The 26,529-nt window shown below is 37.7% G+C and overlaps 1 protein-coding gene across 1 annotated transcript in view; it reads right to left on the bottom strand.

Moving 5' to 3' along the window:
• Positions 1 to 1,175: 1,175 nt before the first annotated feature.
• The window catches only part of LOC102423497 (protein S100-A7-like), a 46,632-nt gene continuing 21,278 nt past the window's right edge, over positions 1,176 to 26,529 (bottom strand). Inside the window, exon 2 of the mRNA XM_006093750.3 lies at positions 1,176 to 1,904. Within this exon, the coding sequence (XP_006093812.1) occupies positions 1,563 to 1,868 (306 nt within the window). The 5' untranslated portion in view covers positions 1,869 to 1,904 and the 3' untranslated portion in view covers positions 1,176 to 1,562. The remainder of the gene's footprint in view (positions 1,905 to 26,529) is intronic.

Here is a 26,529-nt window from a genome sequence, read left to right as displayed (position 1 = left end):
CCCAATCAGCCCTACCTGAGCGTGACTGAGGGTGGCATCACAACCTCCCATCTGCCTGCTCTGTGCATGACAGGGGGCGGCACCCCAACTCCCCAATCAGCCCTGCTCTGAGCCCGACCAGGGCTGCACCTAGGGATTGGGCCTGCCCTCTGCCACCCAGGAGCAGGCCTAAGCCAGCAGGTCGTTATCTCCCGAGGGGTCCTAGACTGCGAGAGGGCACAGGCCGGGCTGAGGGACCCCCCCTTCCCCCCCGAGTGCACAAATTTTTGTGCACCGGGCCTCTAGTAATTTATAAAACTAGAAATATTTTTAACAATATCATCAAGTCTTATTAGACTCAGTGATAGAAATTAGAATTTTAAGCATCTTTAGCATAAAATTAATGAGTGCCAGAGTAACTTTGGAACCTTGCAAGCTACCTCAGTTCAACCTTGCCCTGCTTCACACATGGGGGACAAAGATACCCAAATTCTTCTATTTGTTTGTCAAAATTTCCTGGTAAACCTGGCAGGATGTCTAACCTAGTTTTTTTTTTTTTTAAATTTAAAAAAAGAAAGGAAAGGATTTGTTTGGAATACAAACTACAAAAGGACAAGGATGCTTTTATCTGCATTTATACAGAGATTTTTTAAACGTTTACATGTAATATGATTAGTGTTTGAAAAGATTTATCTAGTATAAAAATAGTTTCAAAGTTGTAAAAAATGTTTAAATAAATAGGAGTCTCTGAGAACCATCTAGCATTTACAACATTGTTAAGTATGAATTGAAGTGTCACTTTAGTAATGCTTCTAAAATCTCCTGCATAAACTAGTGCCCTTATATGTCTACATAAACACTTTCTCCATTGCAAACAGTATGTATTCTTGGCTCTTAACAAAGATGAATACCTCAAACAAGGGATTAGTATTAGCATTTATTCAACAAATGTTAAAAATTCACTATGACCTTCTCCTTTACTAGATCCTTCAGTAATCCACTTTACAGTTGGACCCAAGAAAACAGTGTAAGAATTTCCATGGCTGGGGGTGGGGGGGCATTTTATTGTCAGAGAGATTTCTCCATACATGTATGACTACCCTTCCTGTATATATAATAGAAAATCATTTTTAAACTTAATAGTTTTAAAATATATATAACGTATATAACTATATATACAAATACATAGAGGACATTAATAATAGTTTATGTTTTTCTCAAACCCAATGCAGCCAGTCTTTGATTTGTATGTTTTTGTATTTGTTACCCCTCAGAATACTGAAGATTCTCCAACGCTAGCATTCTGAAACATTACCATTAGAATAGTTGTTACATATTTAATTTCATGCTCCACTCAGCATAAAGCAGTTGTGGGACTACAGACCAAAGCAAATTAAGTGGCTTCTTAGATAATTTCCTGCTTAATTGAAAGCAGGTAGCTTTTTAAAAGTAATACTTGGCTTTGTTTCAAATGATTGTAAGGTTATTTCTTTATTTCTTCCTTTTTTTTTTCTTTTTTTTTTTTCTGGGCAAAAGGGACACTTTATTTCTTGTGGTTTCTGGCAGCCTGGGGCTGGGCGCGCTCACTGTCTTCCCCCAGAACAGGGCGGGGCTCCGTGGCTCTGCCTGTGGTAGTCCATGGCTATGTCCCCCAGCAAGCACAGAAACTCCGAAAACTGGATCTTCTTATCCTCGTTCTGATCCTTTTCCTCAAAGACATGGGACAAGTAATCGTTGCCCCGTCTGTCACAGTCCTTGACGAAGTTAGGGAAATTCTCCTTCAGCAACATCAGCAGGCCCGGCTGGTCAATCATGTCATCAGGTTTGCTGTATTTGTGGAACAGATCGATCATGGTCATCACGTACCTCTCAGCGTGAGTGTGGCTCATCTTGGTTTTCAAGGAAGCAGAGCTGAGAAAGTGTCACTGAGGAGAAGAATGAGTGTGGTTATTTCTTTTTTTGAAATGCATGGCTGTAGGAGAACTTTCTACTCAGCCCAAGCCCAGTGGTTGGGAGTCTCTCACTGAGTCGAAGGGACATGAATGTGAACTAGTGCTGGTAGCAGATGAATGAGTGCGCCCCATGAAGGTGTGTGGAGGTGGGGACACAGGGCAAAATGGGAAATATATATATATTTATTGTATATATACATATATTATATTTGCTTATGTTTACTGTGTATATATAATACACACATACATGTTTATCTACATATATGTTAACTTATCATTAACATTTCCTGTCATTCTGCTTTACTCTTAGCATTGGTCTAATGTTAGTAAGGGGTCTGTTATGAGACTGGTGGCCCCAGTTCACATCTGACAGGTTTTCTTCATCACAGTGCAAAACTGACCACCGGCTAAGATACCCTCTCGCGCTTCTGGAGATACAGTCCCAGGAGTGAATGTGAACATGCTAATAGGGAGACATGAAAGGAATTTGGTTGGCATAACTGTTTATAAAATGGATGGATTATGGACTTCTGCTTTGTCAGGAGTCAATATTCAGATTTTCCCCCCAAGTAATTTAAACCTGAAAAAAAGTTTTTAAATTACAGAAAAGAAAGAATGCTTCCTTGCTGCCTAGATTTAGTAGAAAAACAGAGAGAGAGATAGAGAGAGAATGAGACAGAGAGGGCAAAAGGTATTTTTCAGAACCAAAAGTTTTAAAACACTACAGGGGGGGAATATATATTGAGTTTTTACATTCATCAATTGCCATAGTGATTCATGCAACTGATAATAGTGCTTAAGTGCCCCAGAGCTATGTAATAAATGATAAGAGATGCACTTTTGGTATTTACTGAAATTCTGACTTGCCTGCAATCTTTTTAGGCCCCTGGTTCTACTGTCTATTCTACCTTGTAGCTCTGCAGTTACAGTGCAAAGATTAGCAAATCAAATTTTTTTTAAAAAAAATTTGTAACCATTTTGTAATATTGAATGCTTAGTTTCCCATTATTTTTGGCATTCCCAGGTGTGTTGTTCCAGTCATTTTAAAAAAGGTCAAGAGAAATGTATTTTTATTGATTTCAGAGAGGAAGGGAAAGGGAGAGAGACAGAAACATCAATGATGAGAGAGAATCATTGATTGGCTTCCTCCTGCACAACCCACACTGGGGATTGAGCCTGAAACCCAGGCATGTGCCCTAGGACCTCCTGGTTTATAGATCGATGTTCAACCACTAAGCCATGCTGGCTGGGTGAGACACAGCAATTTTAAATGAGTATGAACCGACCAACAGAGCTGTAAGGTATGTGAAGCAAAACTGTTACAACTGAAAGGAAAAACAGCCCTGCTGGCATGGCTCAGTGGCTGAGTGTCAACCTAGGAACCAGGAGGTCATGGTTCAATTCTCCGTCAGGGCACATGCCTGGGTTGCGGGCTTGATCCCCAGTGTGGGGCTTGCAGGAGGCAGCTGATCAATGATTCTCTCTCATCATTGATGTTTCTATCTTTCTCTCCCTCTCTCCCTTTTAGTGATCTCTCTGAAATCAATAAAAATATATTTTTAAAAAAGAAAGGAAAAACAGACAAATCCACAATTACAGAGAGACTTCAACCCTCCTCTCTCAATAATTGCTTGAACAACTGGACAGAAAATCAGCAAAGATATTAAAGAAGTCAACAGCATCGTCACCTAGCAGAAGCTAATTGACACTTATGGAACACTCCACCCAACAACAGCAGCACTCTTTTCAAGCAAACACAGAACATACACCATAGGATCTAGAGCCATAAAACAAACCTCAGAGAATTTTAAAGAATTAAATTGGACAGTGCATTCTCTGACCATAATAAAAATCAAACCAGAAGTCATGGGCAGAAAGATAACAGGAAAATAAACACTTAGAAACGAAATAACACACTTCTAAATAATCCATGGGTCAATGAGGAAATCTCAATCGAAATTAAAGGACTGGGATTAAAAAATACATTTAACTGAATGAAAATACAACATATTAAATTTTTGGAATGCAGTGAAAACAGAGAGAAATTGTAAATATAAGAGTAGAAATCAATGAAATTGAAAACAGAAAAGTAAAGAAGATTCATAAAACATAAGATGGTTTTTTGAAAAAACATCAATCAAATTGACCAATCTCTAGCAACACTGAAAGAAAAAAGAGAGAATACACAAATTAATAATATTAGGAATGAAGCTTTAATATCTGATATCACTACAGACCCTACAGACATCAAAGGAAAGTAAGAAAATATCAAACACATAAATTTGAAAACTTAGATAAAATGAACCAATTCTTCGAAGATCACAAAGTACTTCAACTCAAATATTTCAGTAGCCCTGTAACTATTAAGAAAAGTAGATATATAAATTTAAAACTTCAGAAAAATAAATCTCTAATCTCTACTATAGAATTCTACCAAACATTTAAAGAAAAATTAACACCAAAATTAACATATTCTCTTCCCTAAAATAGAAGAGGGAGGAACACTTTTTCATTAATATCAGAAAGCCAATATTATCCTGACATCAAAATCAGACAAAGAGAATACAGAAAGAAAAAAGAAAAACTACAGTCTAATATCTCTTATAAATATAAAGTAACAATCCTTAACAAAATCTTAGCACATAGATTTTAACACTATGTCAGCACAGGATAAGATATCATGATCTACTGGTGTTTATTCCTGGATACAAGGCTAGTTCAACATTAAAAAAATCAATCAATATAATATACCATATTAACAGGCTTAGGAAGAAAAATCATATCATTCTATCAATTGATGCAGAAAAAGCACTTGACAAAATTCAATATCCATTCATGATAAAAAAAAACTCTCAGAAAACTAGGCATAAGGGGAACTTCTTCAAATGGATAAAAAAAATAAATAAATCTATAAGTAACGTCATACTTAATGATGAAAGACCGAATGCTTTCCCTCTAATATCAGGAACAAAGTAAGAATGTCCCATCTCATCATTGTTAATCAACATAATACTGGAAGAACAAATAAGTGAGTATATCAAGGTCACAGAATACAAGCTCAACATATAAAAATTATCTAACTCTCTATATACTAGCAGAGAGCACATGTAAACAGAAATATAATATAATACCATATGCAATTGCTCTACAAAGTGAAACACTTAGGGTACAAGTCTAACTAAACATGCTCAGAACTTGTATGCTAGAACTACAAAATGCAAATGAAAGAAATCAAGTAACGATCTAAATAAGTGGACATATATACTATGTTCATACATAATAAAGATGTCAATCTTCTCAAATTGATATTCAGTTTTAACACAATTCCTATCAAAATCCCAGCAAGGTTTATTGTGACTAGATATTAAGATTATTCCAAAATTTGTATGGAATGGAACTAGAATAACTTAAAAATGTATAAAAAATAAAAATATTGGAAGTATCAATCTATTCAGTTTCAAGGCTTATTTGATAGTCGCAGTTACCAAGACAGTGTGGTACTTGTGGAGAGATGGATATACAGATCAACAGAACAAAATACAGAAGCCAGAAATAGACCCCCACAAGTACAACCAACTGATACTTGCAAAGGTACAAAAGCAATTCAATGGAGGAAGAACAGTCTAATTGGGATATTCATAGGCAATAAAACCTATGCTCTAAACTTCACACTTATATAAAAATTAACTTAAAATGGATCATAATCTTAAATATAAAACTATAAAACATTTAGAAAAAATATATAGGAGAAAATCTGTAGAACCTAGGATTGGTAAAGAGTTCTTAGACATGACACCAAAAGACTGATCCATAAAAGAAAAAAATGGAACAATTATGTTATTGTTATAATTAGCTAGTTTATTAATATTAATAATAAGAAGAAAGCAAAGGGGGAGATGGTGCATGCACACTGAAGTTGGCATGACATAGGAAAGGTGCTTGCCTGTCAGTCAAACCTGGGGAAAAGATAACTGGCTAGAGGGGAAGAGCCACTGCAAGCCCATGAAATCCTGAAGGTTAATGAATTAAGCTCCTGGTTATAATGCCCAGACAAAAGATCTCTCTCTCTCTATATCTATCTTTCTCAATCCTGTTTCTGGCTTGTTCCATGGTAACCCTCACTCACCTGTGTGCTAGCCTGCCAGGGCCTTAGCAGCCGCATGGCCATGCAGACCCCCCACACGTGGGCTGCAGCTAGTCAGATGTAATATGGAATGGGGGCTCTGGGCAGTGGCTTTAATCCTAGCCCCGCTGAAGACAAGATGGGGTATTTTCCTTGGCGGGATGGAGGGTGATAAGACCTTGGAGGAGAACTCCCTTAATTTTACATCATCAATAAAGCTTTCCACAAAACCTCATTCTCCCATGGGAGCCCCCAAAAATTATTTTCCCAGCAGCACCCCAAGAATTCTACTTCCACCGGTAACAGGTGGGAACTCAGAGGGCACTCCAATGATAATAATTGGACTTCATCAAAATTAAAAACTTTGCTCTCCAAAATATCCTGTTAAAAGGATGAAAAGACTGGGGTGAATTACTTGCAAATCTCATGTCTGATAAAGGACTCATATCTAAAATTCATATGAACTCAAAACCCAACAGTAACAAAAAAATTATCCAATAAGAAAATGGGCAAAAGACATGAAGAGATATTTCACTGAAGAGGATATATGGATGGCAAATAAGAGGATATGTGAATGGCACGAAAAGATGTTCAACATCACGAGGAAAATGCAAATTAATAATACCATGGTGAGATACCCCTACACACCTATCAGAACAATTAAAATAAAAAAATGTTGGCAAGAATGGTAGAAACTGGCTCTCTCCTGCATTGCTGTTGGGAAAGTAAAATAGTACAGCAAGTACAGTAGAAAATAGTTTGACAGTTTCCTAAAAAATAATCATATACTTACCATATGAGCTAGCAATCACACTCCTGAGCATTCATCCAGAGAAATAAAAACTTATATCTACACAAAAACCTGTACAGGAATGTTCGTAGCAGCTTTATTTGTAATAGCCATCAAAAGGGAAACAACCAACCACCATGCCCTACTATTGGTGAATAATTAAATTGTTGTACATTCATAGGATAAAATACTCCTCAGTAACAAAAAGGAATAAACTATTGATACATGAAACAACTTGTATGGATTTCAAGGGCATTATGCTAAATGAAAAAAGCCAATCAGGAGATTACAAGCTTGGAAGAAGCAATTTACATAACAGTCTCAAAATGACAAATAGAAGTGGAGAATAAATTAGTGGTTGCCAAGGGTTAGGATGTTGTGTGTGGAGGGGGAGGTGATGACTATAAAGAGATTACATAGGGAAGATCTTTGTGGTGCTGGAATCGTTCTGTGTCTTCATTGTGGCAGTGGTTTCAAGAAATATATAGATGATAAGACGACAGAATTACAAGAACACTTTATACCAATGTCAGTGTCCTGATTTTATTGTACTATAGTTATGTATAATGTAACCAATAGTGGATACAAAGTGAAGGATATATGGAACCTTTCTACTAGCTTGCAACTTCCTGTGAATCTACAATTCAAATTAAAAAGTTAAAAAAAAAAAAAAGATGCCCTGGCCACACCCCAGACCAGGTAAATATAAATCTCTAGGGAAGGAACCTAGCCAACTGCATTTTTTAATATGTCACAGGGTACTTCTAAAGTACGGCTTGGGTCCCAAACCCCTGGCGGCTAGTGCTCTTGGTACCATTAATAACCTGGTTATTATTTAACAGGAAAGGAGCAATATAGGCATGCCATTTGCACAGCTTTGCCAGAAAGCTGCAGTTAACATTCTCCAAGTCTGTTCCCCACACATTGCTGGGGAAAGGGCCTAGACAACAGACACATGCCCAGTAAGGTCTGGGTGATGTAGGAAGATGCCTATCTGTTAGTCACACCTGGGAGCAAGTCAGTGGCCAGAATAGGTGTGGCCACTGCAAGGGCGAGAAATCAGAGATTCTTAACCTCAGAACAAAGGAAGTTTGCCCCTTTTTGCTCTCTGGGCTCTCTCTCTCTTGCTGCTAGCCCCTGAGGGGCCCGCACTCTCTGCACTTGCCCACCTGGCCCACAGCCATGTGGACTCCACACAATGGACAAATGGACTGTGAATAGCCTAATGCTGTACCAGACTCAAACCACCATGGAATGGGCACTCTGGACACTGGCCCTGTATTTGATTCTGCTGGAGCCCCAGCTATGTATTTTCCATGACTGGCTTAAGGACAATGGGACTTAGAAATCCGAGAAATATAATCCCACGCCAATAAAACCATTCACTCTCCTATGCAAGTCTTAGAAAATTCCTTTTCTAAAGATATCATAAGATCCATGCTACTCCCACTAGTGTTGGGGGAAATTGGACTCACTGATTTCTCCAGCAACACCATTACTGAGTAGCATACCTGCAAGTGTAGTGAAAGGTAGAAAAGAAGAGGAAAACTAAACATTCAAATCAAATCTGTTTTAGGTTTCTTGAGTATTTTTTTCACCCTAATGTTGAAACCTGGCATTTATGTGAATTTAAACAATGTGGATGGGATAATCAGTCATCATTATGTTATAGACCATTTTAAATAAAAATGCCAACCTTGATAGACTGTTCTTTGGAGTCTAATGCATTTGGTATCAGTGTTATAATTTTAAAATGCTAAGGAGCAATTACAATCACACTTAAATATGTAGCAATTTTAGAAAATTAATGTTTCACCAAGTCCTCATTTTTTATAGGTAACAAAATGAATTCAAGGTTTTTTTGTTTTGTTTTGTTTTGTTTATTTTAACAAACTGCTGACTACTACCAGCATTAACCCTGGGAAATATGTGAACAGAAAATATTTCTATCTTGACCATGGACTGTATCCTAATATATTAGTTACTTTTATTAATGATCAACTACTACCTAGAAAGGTCTCTTCGTATAAAACTATTCTAGTGTGTTGAAAACATAGAAGCCAAGGATTATTATGAGCCAATAAATGATAACTTGACCAACTAAATGCCTTGTGTGGTTATTAATCATTCCTTAGTACCATCATCAATTGATACTCACTGTGCATCTATTCAGATGGACCAGAAGATTTAAAGTTTAGGGAAGAGTCTTTCTCTGCCTTCAAAGGGTTGTAAACCTGTTTGAGGATAGGACCAAATTTATAAACAATAAATAACAAAGCACAAAGGAATATGCTGAAATCTGGACTAGTAGAAAGGGGCCAAAGTGCTTGTTTTCATTGGAGGTATTTTTGCAAGAGCTGGAAGGGAGTTTGCATCATCTGGGCTCATTGATCCTGCAGATGAGCAGCTTCAACAATGCAGATTTATGCTATCCATGGGTGGGTTTCGCTTAGTTCTCAGTTGTGAACTTACATCCAAAAATGCAGCTGTTTTGAAGCAAGAGATTTGGCAAAAATGTAAGATGAAGCATAAGGAATTACCTCCCACCCAACTCTAGTCAACAGCAATGTCTACTCGCCCTTCCTCCAGCCCACCCTTCAGGGCTTCAAGATTCTTATATGACTGTAGTGAGGGTGGGAATGTGCTGTGTGCTGAATTATTTGCCCTACTGGGAAGAAATTTCCAAAACTGTACCATCTCTTCTCTTCCCCCCTTACCCTCCTCCTTTTCCTTTCCCTTTCCTCCCTCCTTTGCCCTCCCCTTCCATTCCTCCTCCCTCCATCCCAATATGATCCTCACACACTCTATTCTAATTTACAACACAACTTCCCAGATTTGTTTTCTGTTCTGGAAATATTTATCCACTTAGAAGCATTAAGTTCCTAACTGTCGTAAAAAAAAACAAAATAAGAACCACCGCGTTTTAAGAGGGATGGTGCAAATTCTTTTAAAGAAAGTTTTGTGATTGTGGGAGGTAATCAACACCTACTCAGACATTCTTCTCTAAGACAGCTGAGGTTTACCATTTTCACTATTATGGCAATGAATTTTTCCTCTTTTGCTTTACGCCTTTTGGCAGCAGCCTCAACTCTGCAGGTGTTAGCGCTGTAAGGTCTGAACCCAACCGCCAGCAGGCCTGCCGAGCCCAGCGTGGGATGTTGCCCAGCAAAACACAGAGCCCCGGGAGCCAGCGACAGAGGAAGGGCGCCTTACAAGCGCGCTTCACAAGAGACTGGGACCAAAGCCCTAGAAAACTAGAGAGAGTTCATTTCCCGGTGGGGGGAACCCGCAGGAGCCGGAAAAAGAGAGGGGAGCGGGGGGGAAGAAAGAAAGAAACCCACCCCAAGATCTTAAACTCAGCGCGAGCGAGAAAGCGCTCAGGCAGGCTTGGCCGCTCCAGCTGGAAGTCATTGTGCCGGCTGGCGTCTGCGTTGTCAGGGCGACCGCCCGGCCGGCGCCAGCGGAGGGGGGAGGCGGGCTCGGTGAATGGGTGACGTCACGCGGCCGGCGCCAGGCAGTCTGGGCGGCCGAGCCAATGAATCAGCTGTTGGGGGAGGGAGCGCGGCGCGCGGGAGGAGGACGCAGGAATGCGCTGCGGGCTGCGCGGCCCGCGGACCGGCTGGAGGCGCCTCCGCCCCGCCCCGCCCCGCCCCGCCCCGCCCCTCCCCTCCCTGGCGGCCGGTCCTGGAGGAGCCCGGCTGGGCTTCCCACTCCTCCCGCCCCCGCTGCGCTCAGCCCGGGGTCCCTGCCTTCTGCCCGCTGCCCCACGGAGGGAGGCAGGGAGGCCCCGGAGCTGGGCCGGCTTCATTAGGGAGGATTTGCTTTCCACTCACTGCGACCAGGCCACTGACTCAAGAAGAAAGGGAAAACAACACTTGTTTCTGCAGATAAGTTGGACTTTGAAAGTGTTAAATTAATTCATTGCGGACTCACTGTGTGCCCTGCATTGTGCTGGTATCACACACACACACACACACACACACACACACACTTGAAAGAGCTCAAAACAGAAAAAGAAAAAAAAAAAGAAAGAAAGAAAGAAATGTACCAAATTCATGATTCGGGCATTTTATTCCATTGTTCCATTGTGCTGTACTACAGTGCTTTTAAGGATCTCTAGAAGGTAAATGAATCCAAGGGGCTTCATTTTTTCAGTGCCTTTGTTTTGCTCTGTTTTGTTTTTCTCTGCCCTGCCTTGCTGTCCGTTAGACTGTAATCTCCAGAAAGCTAAGCACTAGGTCATGGTCATTTCAGTACCCCAGCTTTTAGCGCTCTCTCAGACGCTCTCTCAGACACAGAGTTAAGGATTCTAAAATATGAGGGCTTGTGAGTCCCTACACATCTATTTTGGGTGCTCGCTTGTTTTTTTGGCGGTGTTCAAGATTGGTGATACATTGTTACTGAAGCTGGAACACTGGAGAGTGTATGTAGCCTGAAGATTATAGATGTTAAATGTGCCTTCCCTGCTGTTGTCAATTCCCTTTCATGGCCTCCCTTTTCTTCATTTGCAAAAGGAGACTTAGTGAGATATTCTCTTAAGACCCTTAAAGTTCCATAAGCCGATCATTCTATTTATCAACTTTTAATAATACATTTTGAGTTTACTATTCCTATAATTGTATTTGGTAAATACAATAATTATTCATTCATTCATTCAACACACAGTTCAGGGATACCTGCTATGCGAATAGTAAATTCTAAAAATTTTAGTTGAATCTTTGTTAAAGTTAAAAGATAGGATTCTTACCTAGAAAACAAAAGAAGACACTAATCATCTGTTATAAGCCATTGCCACTCAATGTGCATGTGGTTGAAATGCAGACTTGGGTGAAGGCTGGGATTATGGATGTATAACAAGCAGACAAGTGATGCTGGTCCCCAGACCAAACTTTGAGTGAGAGTCTACACTACAAAGTAATAAAGAGATCTTAAAGTAAGAATATGATGGATGTAAAGTGATGTCATTTCCTGAAAGCCCCTGGAGGAGGTGTACTTGAGGCAGGTGACTGAGGATCTACTAGGCTGAGGGGAAAGAGAACACTTTCAGGAGAGGAAACAGCACTGGAGGGGGAAAAGAGCAGGAAATAAGTAGGGCAGTGGAAGATTGGATCTTTACAGGTGAGGTGGGTGGTATGACTAGGAACCAGAGAACATAAAACTTTAGAGCTGAAAAGTACTCTAGAAGTTATCAATCCCAATTAATTCGATGTAGGCGAATAAACTAAACAGCAAAAATGATTTCATTAGGTGATGTCAGAGCTCAGAGTGGAAGCCATGCTGAGAAATTTAGATCGCATACATTCTGTAGATAGCAGAGTTGTTGATATAAGGAAAAACATTTGTTATTGTTATGCAAGGTGGAAATATGAAGAGTGAAAGCAAGAGAGACAGACTCATAGGAGATAATTTAATAGTCCAGACATGGAGTGTTGGATAAAGTCTGGGTTCGGGAGATTAGAAAATAAAGGGAAGGGTTTAATCTAAAAAAAAATTTGTTTCTGAATACATTATAATGGGAGGAACAAGTTGATTAAGTCATCCTTTTCTGTAAAATAATTCCCTCCATCGTTCTCATATTCAAATGCAATGTTTTTCAACCCTGACTCCACATCAGCATCACCTCAGGTGCTTTAAAAAAAAAAAAAAAAAGGAATGGCTGTGCTCCACACAAATTTAATCAGACTCTCTGGGAGTGCAGCCCTGGCATCAGTATTTTTAAAAGCTCCCCAGTTGATTATAATGTGCAGCCAGTGTTGAGAATCACTAATCTAATATATAGTCACCTGCTCATTCCATAGACTGCATTTCTGCCCCCGAACATTTCCCCTAGTGTTAACTATTACACTAGCACTAGATCATTTTTAATACGTGGTATGCTTTGTGGGGGATTTTGATGGTGTATAGACATATTCTAAGCTCATTGTCCTCCATCCCTCATTAACTGTCCTGGCTGAGTTGTGAACATATCCTAATATCCCTCATTGGCAAGAAAAGGAAAAAAGATTTGTCTCATTATTGAATGGAAATGATAAACGTGGTTTATGAACCTATGTGGTACCATAGTGGGGCAGTGTATTGCCTTGCAGTTATTTTACTTGATTTTATTTTAGCTTTAATAATCTATATGGACAGCCTCTTTAGGATCATAGCTGATAAAAGAGGTGATACAATAGCTATTTGGGCCCTTGGAACTTGTATTTTCAGTCTTCTATCAAAAATATTTTTACTTTTTGTTGAAAATAAATCTCCTAGAAGTGAGAATTCCTTGTGACATTTTCCTTGGTGACTAACAACTTTTAAACCTTTATTGATTTGTTAATTTCTCTAAAATTAATTGAATTATCTATTATGTGTCAGGTATTTTTTCATGTGAGGATGCCAAGAGAAGAAAAGGATTTTTCCTGTCCTCAAAGAGGAAAGATAAGCACAGTTAATTTCAGGTATTGTATTTATTCAGTTTGGACTTTTAAAAGGTACTTCGGGTACTGTTGCTTGGATGCGGCTCAGCAGTTGGTCATGGAATAAAGGATGCGTGGATCAGAATAAAATTTAAAAATCAATAAAATAAGAGGTACTTGGCTTATACACTAACATACACTAATAGCTGCATTCTGTGACTTTTTTAAAATCCAATTCACTCATTTAGTTAAAAAATAATGTATTTACGTGTTCAAAAATTAAATAAAAGAGAATATTCTTCCTCTCATTCTTGTCCTATATCTGCCTAATCCACTCACACCTTACAGAAGTCACTGTTATGAATTTCTTGGGTACCCTTTCAGAGCATTTTTTAAATAGATACTATACAAACAAATAGAAATAAATTCCTATTTTCCCCATTTGTACACTATTTCATATATTTTTAAATTTAAAAATATTAAATTTACCCCTTTATAGCCATATTCCTTTTCACTTTGTTATTCTTCCACAATATCTAGTGATGGTGACCTAGGTTGCTTCCAATCTCTTATTACAAACCTGGCAAAATAACCCCACTACTGTGTCATTTTACACACGTGAGAGTTTATTTGTAGGCTAAATCCCTACAAGTGAAATTACTGGGTCTTTAAAGAGTATATGTTAGTATTCCTGGCTGTTTCTTTAAGATAAATTTCTAGGCATGGGATTGTGGGGTTGAAAGATACAAATATTGGGTCTAAAAAATGTATACACACACTTGGAATAATTATAAAGGCAGTGTTTATTAAAATACATTTCATTTTCAAATTGAGCTACCAGGTGTTACAGTATGTATACATGTTTGGAACACCCTGTATTAAGATTTTTATATTTACTGACCAATGACCATCTACAAAGTTTGTACTGATTCATTTTCTCACTTGCATATCCTATACGTATCCATTTATCTGAAAACTTGCCCAGTACTGAAAACTATCTTTTTTCTTTTTTTAATAATTTTTGTTCATGTGATAGGTAATGAATGACATATATATTCATAAATTGTATATACATGTATAATTTTAACATGTATGTCTATAACTATTGGTTTGTACTTGATTCCATGTGCTTATTAGCTATTGCATGATCAGGAACTTGTTAGTTCATTTTGATTGTCCAATTTTGAGTAATTTTTGTTCTTCTTACAGATATGCAATAAAATAGATTATATTTATTAATATAAATAATAATGGCTTATATTTATTAAACCCCTACCTTGTTTCAGGTGCCGTGCTAAACATTTTTAATTGGTCCTGTATATTGTAAATATTTTATCTGAGTTTGATATGTGTCTTTAATCCTTATTTAAACAGTATTTCCACTTTAAACCCTATAGAGGCTTTTAAAATTATAGGATAAAATAAATCAATATTTTTGTTTGTTTACTTTAACACATTCAAAAAGTTTATACCACTCTAAAGTCAGACTAGCATTGATTTTTTTAGCTCTAGCATGATATTAAGTTTAAAACTCAAATCAATCATATATACATACATAAATGTATTAGCTACCTACAAAATAGCTATCTTTTCTAAGAAAACATTTGTATCCTTTTTAAAAAATTATTTTTAAAAACATAGATAACTGGAAAAGGGTTGGCAAGGGCTAAGATTATCCACAATTCCACTAACCTGAGAAAATTCCTATTAGCATTTAGAGCAAATCCAGATTGCTTTCTATCCACAAATATATATTTTTGTATAAAAATGGCATTATACTATGCAATTTGTAACCCTCTCCCTCCCCTTAGCCACATGGAGTGAATTTCTTTCTATGTCAATCACTCTACATCCTCATCGTTCATCATCCATTGGCTGGAGAACTCTCTAGTGAGATACTTTCACTTCCCAGAGAAGGAAACCTGTGCAGAGCATTCCAGGAAAAACCTCACCTGCCTGTTTGATGTTCATCAGATCAGAATTTCCTAAAGCAATTTACTCCCATTGTTTCTCAAAGACTTTCAGTTTCTTTGATGGCCCAACTGCCAGGGGGGAAGAAAGGCTACATAGTGGTCAATCATTAACCTGCCCCAACAAGAGAGACAAGTCAGAAAGAAAACAAAACCCACTTTCTTACTTAGCAAGGCATGATTCAAAATATTCTTTTAGACTAGTTTTCCTTAGTTTGCTTTCTCTCCTCTTTCCCACACCTCATTCTCTTCCCCCCTAGCCATCTGATATATAGGTCTCCTTTAGATAATTTTAAACATGTGCCCTTATTTATTTCTTAATAAATATAATGACATTTGCTCTCTCAGAGATCTGACCTCAGGTTTGTTCTAGCTGCAACACTAGTGTAGACTATTCCATCAATTATGAATGCATTGATGTGTGTACAGGCAATAGTAGGCCAGTGGTAATGTTACCTTATTCTGGAGACTTACCCTTATAAATAAATAATGATATGTTTCTGTAAAATGCCTTTAGCAAAGGCAGGAGAAAACATTTCTTCTCAGAAGACTGAACATTTTAAAAATTAAAAATTGATTCATCAATAGGATATAAACCATTTATATGGAAAAGAAAAAGAAATGAACTGGAAACTCTATAATGCTACATTGTGTAGCCAAGTTCTTTAGATGGCAAGTGTAAAATCTAAATGAACAGATCAGAGAGCCTAAAACTTATCCCTCTACCTCCAAATATTTTCCTATATTGTACATTAATAATAATTAAATACTATACTTAAAATCTTAAAGATATAATTTATAATACAATGCGACATTTCTATCTATTAAGCATAATTTTGAAAAGCTGTAGTACGTAATTTCAATGAGAGTGATAATAACCTAGTATTTTGTATGATAGATTTTTATTGTTAAACATTACCTTTTTTCTGTTTTAACTAATCCACATTAGATTTGTGTATTAAGCTAGATATTCAAATCTAGGTACTAATTCAAATAGCTCAAAAAGTATGCTATAGTGAGCCCTAACTTCCTGAGTTGATCTGTTCTGTACTGTACATTCTAGTCCTATGTCTAGCAAAGCAGAAAATGCTTTGTGGTTGCCACTAGAGGGCAAATAGCCTCCTGGACTTCTCTTTGACCAAGGAGCATCTCAGTCCAGGCAGCCAATGTTTTAAGGTCTCAAAAAACCTAGTCTTAAATCTTACATTGCCAACTCCTAGTTAACCCACAGGCTCAGCAAGCCAGGAACACTTAAAGTCAAGATTTAAATGTGCTCTTTTACCATTTTACCGAATGGTCCATTTGGGATGATAGACATCTTCCTTGAGTGCATGAACTCCTTACCTTCTTATCCTAGGACCTCCTAGACTTTCTGGTCTAAATCTTAAACCCTACTGCTCTGCCAGCAAGGTGATCTAACCTCACAGCATCCAACAACATTCCCAATCTGATGGATTTCTACTTCCTTTCCATTCTCAATCCCACAACCCCCTCGTATTCCCTCTGCACCAGTTCAGAATGACTTGCAGTTCCTTAAACATTATGCTATGCCCCCATGTCTTTGCTCAGTTCATTACTTCTGTCTGAGATGCTGGCACTACCCATCACACATTATTGTTCAGATATTACCTATTTCTAGTCTCTGATGGTCTCTTTCTTGCCCCTCTTCCTTTTCTTAAGCAATAGATTTAGTTTCTCCCTTCTTTGTGCTCTTCCAGCATTTTGTGTACCCCTCTGTGAACAAGGCTAATTCTGCTTTTGTGACTATGTCTAGTGGAATAGGAACATTTAATCTATTTCTAAATGTAAACTCAACTGTTTTGTCTTTTTTTTTTCTTTGTCTTTTTTTCTGGAAGAAGGATGAGATGCAAACAACTCCTCTCCTTGCGCTCCAGGAAGCAGAGACCAGGCAGTTGTGGTTTTGACTGAGTTCTCACTGCCCTTGAGTAAGGAGGCACAAGATCTACTGATAAAAATTTGGACTTCATTGCTAGTTACAAGGAGTTGATTAGAACTTTAGGCATAAGGAAATATTTAGAATCAAAATGAGGTAGACCAGAAAAGGGCTGGAGAGGCCAAACCTCACTGCCCAGAGTCAGGAAAGTGGTCTGAAATACAGCTGCTGCCTGGAGGTGCCCTGAGCGGCTGAGAGAAGAGCCTAGGAGGGCACTGTTGAAGGGCTCAGGAGCTGAAGGGAGAAACTGCCCAGCCCTCACCACAGGGCTATCTAGTTGGCAGGAGTCCTGCCTCAACTACACAAATAATCACGAGGTATAATTATCATCCTATGATCAAGTCCTTTTGTCTTTTCTTAAAGCAAAACAAACCACTCCTCAAAACTATTAAAGATCATTAAAAACTAGGTGAGTCTGAAAAAACTGTCAGAGGAATCTTAAGGAGACATGGCAACTACATGTAATGTGGGATTCTGAATGGGATTCCAAAATATTGAAGGACTTTAGGTGAAAGCTAAAGGAATCTGGCTAAAGTGTAGACTTTAGTTAAGAACAATGCATCAGGATTGGTTCATTAATTTTAATTATATATACCAGTGATGGCAAACCTATGACACGCATGTCAGAGGTGACACGTGAACTCATTTTTTGGTTGATATTTCTTTGTTAAATGGCATTTAAATATATAAAATAAATATCAAAAATATACCAGTGATGGCGAACCTTTTGAGCTTGGCGTGTCAGCATTTTGAAAAACCCTAACTTAACTCTGGTGCTGTGTTACATATAGAAATTTTTTTATCTTAGCAACCATAGTAAAACAAAGATTTATATTTTTGATATTTATTTTATATATTTAAATGTCATTTAACAAAGACAAATCAACCAAAAAAATTGAGTTCGCGTGTCACCTCTGACACGTGTGTCATAGGTTCGCCACCACTGTACTATACCAAGGTAAGATATGAATAACAGGGAAGCTGGATGTGCAGTATATGGAATATCTCTGTCCTGTTGCCAATGACTCTGTAAATATAAAACTATTCTAAAAATGAAAGTTTGTTAAAAAGAAGGAGGAGGGGAAGGAGTAGGAGGAAAGGAGGAAAAGAAAAACACAAACAAAGTAACCTGGGAGAATGCCGCCTCCAACACCCTGGGCTCACTGGGAGGGCCCAGGGCACCTGGCCCCAAGAGCACCGTGTGTGCAAGGACTGTCACACTCACTGACTCCCCCAGGGCCTGGTTTTCATAAATGGTCAAGTGCATACTTACGGAATTACAGTTTATTTCCAATAAGGAACTAGCAAGAGGTAGTAAAAGAATATTTTTCTTCTGAATTTGTTTATATATATTTAGGGTGTCCCCACAAATGTATACACAGTGTATATACAGTGTTTATTAAAAACACATTTCATTTTCAAAATGTAATAGAATCTAGAGCTATCAGCTATTAAAGTGTGTCTACATTTTGGGGGACATCCTGTATATAGTTTGTTTGCTTAACAAAAAATTTCATTGTTCAACAGAATTTACCCTGACCTTTAGAAAGCATGTTGTAAGAGAAACTGTTATCTTAGTGCAGAAAATAATACAAACTCCATTCTTTAAGAATATGGCCATTTTTTATGTTAATCTGTAGGAAAACCATCTTTATAATAAGGAGAGGCTAAAATTGAGGCCAAAAACACATAAAAAGAGATCATATACAAAATGTTTACATAGTTTTAAGTAAAGAAGAAAGGTTCAATATCTTTTTCATATAAAAGAAAGAACACATTAAAGTTCTCCTAAGTACTAATGGTTGAGGTACATATAGTGAAAATAAAAAGTGCTCATATAATGTATTTTTTATATAAAAATTGTTCTCTAATATGTTTCTTTAGTTTACTGAAAGTCTCTTATCAAATAGCATTTCCCCTATTATGGGTATTTAAAAATAATTTGGAATATAGACATTATATTTTTGAATCTTGCATAACTCATGATATTTGTCTTTCAATATGGTAAGGTATAGTAGAAATTTACACTTAGAAGAAGAAGGTGTAAAAATGATAAAAAACTAAAGGTTTCAGATAATGAATTTAAAAGTGTTTCCTCTGCCAGCATTCTGTGCATTGACTGAAGCAGTTGGGGGTCTTGCTGAGGACTGAGGACTCTGCTAAGCCGTCTTGCTTATCACAAGGGAGGCCATCAGCCACACAATTATGAAGCTGTAACCCGCTCTCTTTTCAGTTTGAACAGACAATTCATACTGATATTTTATGCTGGACATATTGTGAGAAAAGCAAAAAGGTCATTTTTTATCCTTTCAGAATAAATTTAAATCAATGCTGTTTTAAAGTATACTCACTATCATATATATATGTAAATATATGCCAGATAACATATTAAAATATATTAATACCAGATGGTGGTAATTAATTACATGAAATGGACTCTCTGTCTCTCTCTCAAGATAAAGTAAGAGGAACGAATAAAAGGACAGGATGAGGAAATGCATGTGATTGGAGGCACCAGGGGGCAAAGGGCTCTAGGTGCTCCACAGAGGAAAGAACACTGGGTGGAAACCCTTTCTGTGCCAACAACCTATGAGTGAGCTACCGTGCCTACTCTATGGATCTACTGGGCTCAGGAATTTTATGTGCCATTTTCTAATTTTAACAGCTTCAACAAATCAATTATCCATATTTTTGAACTCTCTGATGTTCAGAGAGTTTGGTAACTGGTCCAAACTCACCGACCCACTAAAAGCAGACCCAGGTTTCAAACCTGGATGTATTTGATTCTGTAGACCTACTAAACTATCTCTCAGCATTTCCCTATCAAAATTTTTCACGTGTAATTTTTGGATTGGAGATCTTGATTGGTTAATTCATACTTGTAAGAGTTACTGAAGGTCCAACTCATCATTGAAGCTAATTGAACCTCATCAATTCTCTCAACTTTTTTTGATATCTATAATCTTTGCTATCCTTTGTGGACCACAAAGTAAGAATTCATTACTTTTGCTAAGTGCTTTATGCCAGCTATCCTATAAATGAGGGCAATCTTCACTTTATTGCACTGCTGTCATTATGCTACACCTGCATTCAGAATGTTTAGAGCAATGCTCAAAATCTGATGTCCTGTATATGTGTGTGTTATTGGGGTTTTTTTTTATGGCCCAGATAATTTTAATTCTGTAAATTTCTTTTGGATAATTATTATTGTTTCTAGTTCTCTGTCGACATTTTCCATCATGCCTTTGATATATTTTAAATATAAGTGGTGGTGGTTTTTAAGTCTGTGTCTGAAAACTTCATTATCGGGATCACCTATGAGTCTGTTTCTCTTGTCTGTTCTTCTTTGGGGCTTTGGTTACGTCCTATCTCCTTGCTTTCCTGATTATTATTGATCATCAGACATTATATGAAAATTGTCAAGAGACTGTATCTATAATAATAAAATCTATAATAATAAAAGCATAGTATGCTAATTAGATCAGACGACCTTCCAGATGAAGCCAGGGCTGCGAGGGAAGCCCAGGTCCAGGGTGCCAGAGGGAAGCCGGTCCTGGCAGCTGGGGGAAGGAAGGTCTACTCTTGCATAAATTTCGTTTGTTGGGCCTCTAGTAATTCTATACTCCTCCAGAGAGAATGTAGGTAGACTTTGATCAGGCAGCTAGGTTAGGGGCACTATAACCCTGAAGCCTTAACTGAATCAGAAAATGGAGATCATCTGCTATTGGGTTTCAGGCCTGTGAGAATTGGTCTATTTCCAGTTCACTGTTTCTGCTCAATATAACCCTTCCATGGCCAAACTGACTGCCTTACACCTTGGCAAACAGTTCCAATTTTTGGTGTCTGTCCAAAGCTCACTCAGTTTTCATCCTCTGGGCGACAGCCTTCAGAATCAGCCATCACCTTTAGGAGAAAAGTGGACCCAGATTCCAGGTTCACCTCTAGGGACTTTCATCCTCTCCCAGATCTTGACCTCACAATTAGCCTCTCTGTTAATTCAAAACAACCTAGGCTGTCATTGCTGGAAGAGGATTCACCCATACAGCCTCAATTTTTAAAGTAAATTTATTGGGGTGACATTGGTACACAAAACCATACAGGTTTCAAGGGTACAACTCAATAAAATACCATCTGCACACTGCACTGTGTGCCCATCATCCCAAGCAAAGTCTCTTTCCATCCCCATTTCCCCCCAACTTTGTCAGACCTCCAACTAGACCTCACCCCTTTTCCCCCTGTCAATCACCACACTGTTGTCAATGTCTATGTGTTTTATATAAATAAATGCTAATTCGAAAGAACACCCCTACGTTCATTGCAGTATTATTGACAATAGCCAAGATCTGGAAATAGCCCAAGTGCCCATCAGTAGATAAGTTTCCATAAAAACTGAGATATTTGGCTTCTCATAAAAAAAAAATTAGAAACTGGCCCCAAGTTTCTGCATGTCAGCAATCTGTTGAATCAGAGTTAGGGCTGTCACTTTGAGATACGTTAGGCACGATTCTAGTTCACAAGTCTTTCCAACATCCTGGTTTATTATACCAGTCGCCTTTGCTCACTCTGCTACTTGCCTGGCCCCTATAGCCATTTGCTTTTGTGACCGGTGGTTCACGAGACTATTTATAAATTAGGCAATAAAAATCCAAATAGACTAAACTGAGTTATTTTCCCAGAAAATTAACACCCAGCAGCAACAGAGATTTTGACCCTAATGGATAACCCTCAGAACTAAAAAAAATTTTCTGTCCACATAACATAGTTGAGGTAAATCAAACAATATCATTGTTATAATATATTCTGCAACAAGTTTTCATCCATAAACATTTCTCATTTTTACTAACTCACAAATTTTGATTATCTAGTCATAACCAATTCCAATCTCTATCAATTGCCTGAGGACCTACAATTTCTTCTTTAATTGAGTCTCATTTCCTTATTTCCTCAATTGAAATAATTAAATGATTGTGCATGGAATTTTGCAAAAATTAATGTGGCTAATAGTGAATGTTCAGTTTGGGGGGAAAGGTTAACTTTCTCATGTGTTACATCCACGTTTGACAAATATTCATCCTGTCTCTCATTCATTAAATATTTAAGCACATACTCTGTGTCAGGCACTGCCCTAAATGCTGAAGATTCCAAGATTAATAAGACACAGGCCCTGACCTTCTAGAGAAGCTCATTGTAGTAGGAAGATAGACACCAAAACAATCCTTACAACATTCCCTGATAAATAATACTAATTGAGCTATGAACAAAGAACTGCGGGAATGACTAGGTGTGTCTGAGGAGAAAAGAAAGGCTTTTCAGAGAAAGTAGCATTTCTTCGTTCTTTTAAATTTTTTTATTGTTTAAATAAAGTATTACACAAGTCTCTCCCCCCCCCCCATTGACCTCTCCCCAGCTGCTCCCAACCCCCAGCACATGCCCTCATCCCCCTACTGCCTGTGTCCATTGGTTATGCTCATATGCATGCATGCAAGTCCTTTGGTTGATCTCTTACCCTCCCCTTCCTTCCCCTGCCTTCCTTCTTAGGTTGGACGGTCTGTTCGATGCTTCTATGACTCTGCCTCTATTTTTGTTTATCAGTTTATGTTGTTCATTATATCCCACAAATGAGTGAGATCATGTGATATTTATCTTTCTCCGATGTAGATGATTTAGTTGTTGGTTAAGTAAATAAGAGGAAGGAGGTCTTTCTGGTTTCTTGAGTGAACCATAGTTCTCCTCAAACTCCCTCTGGTTTCTCTGCCTCAAATTCTTTCCTTCAGCAATCCATTCTCTACGCCAGAGGTTCTCAACCTTCCTAATGCCGCGACCCTTTAATACAGTTCCTCATGTTGTGGTGACCCCTAATTTCATTGTTACAAATTAAACATAATTAAAGCATAGTGACAAAAACAATATGTAATTATATATGTGTTTTCCAATGGTCTTAGGCGACCCCTGTGAAAGGGTCGTTCAACCCCCAAAGGGGTCTCGACCCACAGGTTGAGAATCACTGCTCTACGCGGACCTTTCCAAACCAAAATCTGATCACTGGCGTTCTGTCTTCTTCAGGAGGAATTTAGACCCTGAGGCTGGCATCCGAGGCCTTTGTCACTCTGAGCCCCCACCCACACTTCCAGTTCCAGTTCCTCTCTCATCTCGTAGGCAGGAAGAACATGTTAACCCCATGCTTCCATGTCTTTTACAGGGGTTTCCTCTGCCTCATTCATGTCTTCTATGATTTCCCAACACTCTAGGGATATCTCCATCAGCCCCTACCCACTGCATAGTAAAGCCTGGTTATCTTGTCTGGGTTCAACCAAAAGACTGTTGGATCCACATAGCTCAGCCCAGTGCTTAGCACACAGAGATCCTCAATACCTGTTTTAGATGAGCGAATGAATTAAAGAAACATTGTGAGGCTTACTGTAGCTACAGGTCAGGGAATAAGGGCTAAACTGGAATAAGATGAGATACATAAGGTACTATCTATGTATGATGATAACAATACCTGAGAATATTACATACTAATTTTTATTTAGATGATACTGATAAATCTCTGAGGTACTGTCCTTCATGTAAGTTCAGGAGTATATCACAATTAACAGGCTTTCAATCTTTTTGACTTATAAGAACCTTTGTTAGCTGTCAGAGGGAAGGGGGATGCGAAACTGGGTGAAAAAAGTGAAGGGAATAAGAAAAAAACAACACTCATAGACACAGACCACAGTATAGTGATTATCAGAGGGAAATGGGGTGGGGGAAGAAGAAGGTAAAGGGAGGATAAATGGTGATGGAAGGAGACTTGACTTGGGCTGGTGAACACACCATACAATATACAGATGATGCATTATAGAATTGTGCACCTGAAATCTGTATAATTTTATTAACATTTGTCACCCCAATAAATTTAATTAAAAAATACGAAAAAGTAAAAATACAAAAAGAGAAACCTTGCTAAATTCCTATAATAAAGAAAATTACCACATGCCCTGACAGTAGCATCAGAAACACAAATTGCTTGAAGGACAACAAAATGATGGCTACATCTTTGAAGTCAAGGTTTTCCCAAGGCTTACATCTGTGCCATTTCAATTTCTCTTCCTGATCCTAAATATCAATTGCTATCCATTAGGTCTGTCTTTATTGTCCTAACTCTGCTCTTAATTTTTTTTTAAAGTTAGCATTTTAGATGCAATATGATATACTGGATTGGATCCTGGAAAAGAAAATGAACATTAATAGGAAAACTGGTGAAATCCAAATGAAGGCTGTAGTTTAGTTAATAGTAATATAATAAAGTTAAGTTCTTAATCATCACAAATGTACAGAGTTATGTAAGATGTTAACATCTGGAGAAACTGAGTAATAAGTACACAGGAACTCTATTTTTGGAGCTTTGCTGTACACCTGTAATTATTCCAAATTAAAAGTTTATTTCTTAAAAAGTTGGAGTGTGAAGAGAATTATGTTTAAAGCATATGTATTACCTACAGTGTTATCATATTCACTCAAAGATGGACCTATGACGTAATACTACAACCCACTGTGTCTTAGGCACCCCCAAATGCAGAAAACTGATGGTTTCCTGTATAACATCCTTCTGTGCTGCACTTTGCCTGCCAGACTGACTACATTTTATACTCATAGTCTAGGGAAAACTCACATGAATCTTGGATTTTATGCTTATTGTCTTCACCCAGAACTGAAATTCCCAGGATCCCTTATTAAGCTGGACAAGTCACTGGGAAGTAATTTATACTCTTTTAATAATAACACTAAACAAACAAACAACAAACAAAAACACAGCAGAAACTAGAAACACCTGCAGTAGAAATTCTTCGGCAGTGTGTTTCTCTCTCTTTTTGTACCAATTCATGTTTGTTGTGGAAAACTTGGGAAGTAAAGATTTAAAAATGTATTTTGCTTTTATTGTTATAAATCTGTGATTTTCAACCAGTGCGCCATAAGAATTTTTTAAACATGCGATATCTGACTATCTGGCCAGGGTCACTGAACTCTTTTCCCTTGGATCAGCAATTTTCAATCTTTTTCACCTCATGACACACATAAACTACTAAAATTCTGTGGCACACCAAAAAATATACTATATTTTTGCCAATCTGACAAAAAAATAGATATAATTTTTATTCATTCCCACCAGACAGCTATTGTTGTGGTGGCTGTGGTTATTTTGTTTACCTTACAATCTGAGGGAAAAGAGGTCAGTGGCCCTGACAAAATAGTCAGGTAGTACATGTTTTAAAGATTCTTGGGGTATACCAGTTGAAAATTGCTGCCTTAGATAGTCAAATCATTAAAAAAAAATGACAACAGCTAACACAATAATAGCCATACAGTGTGAATGCCCTGTTTTGAACCATAAATATATAGGTCATATAATAGAGTTACATTTAATTGTCGTGTTGCATAATAAGGTTTGGTACCAGAAACCCTTATATATTTTTTAAAAGTCCTTATTTTTTTAAAAGTCACTTGGGATGGTGAAGGCCTGGGGTAGGGGGCAGGGGCTGGCTAGAAGAAGTCAATGGGGGAAATAGGGGGACATATGTCATACTTTCAACAATAAAGATTTAAAAAAAATAAAAACCCTAGGAAATCCCTAAAAAAAATCATTTGGAACAAGAAGGCTAGGTAATTACTATTATTATTTTTTGTAAATCAGTCAAAATTATATGTCAGATTGGAAAAAAATATATATTTTTGTTGTGCCACAGAATTTTAGTCATTAGGTATGTGTGCCATGAGATGAAAAAGGTTGAAAATCACTGTTATAAATTAATATTTAATGCCATAAATAAGGAGTAAAGGAAACATTCAATGTATTGTCATTACATGACATTTATTGGGGCTGTGGAAACAAAATGAAATTCTAAATTATGTTATGATAAGCAGATGTTTCTAGGTAATGTCAGTAAACAGTATACAGCTTAATACAGCAGGAAGCATGTCTTACTGGCTACTCCCATGGTTTGTGCCCTACAAATACAATCTGCATAACTGAGAACCAAAATTCTTTTTCCCCCCCAGCACTTGCTTGCTAAACCCTTTAAAAAATTTTTTTTTAAATTTTTTTTATTTTCCCATCACCTTTTATCCCCTTTATGTCCTCTTCCATCTCCACCCATCCCCCTCCACCTCTGAAATCACCACGATGTTGTCCATAGTTCTCTTTTTTCTCTTTTTTGCTCAATTCTTCTATCCCCCACAAAAATCCCCCCTGCCCTCCCATGAGCTGTCTGCTTGCTCTCTATGAGTCTGTCTCTATTTTGCTCGACAGAGAACCAAAATTCTTAAACATCCATTGACTTTAAATATCAGGTAAATAGTAAAACTAGCTGTGCAGTTTGT

This window comes from Myotis lucifugus, unplaced genomic scaffold (genome assembly GCF_000147115.1).
Source record: "Myotis lucifugus unplaced genomic scaffold, Myoluc2.0 scaffold_122, whole genome shotgun sequence".
In the NCBI taxonomy this organism is placed as follows: domain Eukaryota; kingdom Metazoa; phylum Chordata; class Mammalia; order Chiroptera; family Vespertilionidae; genus Myotis; species Myotis lucifugus.
The sequence above is the reverse complement of the archived record's forward strand: the minus strand, read 5'-3'. Positions and strand labels throughout refer to the sequence as shown.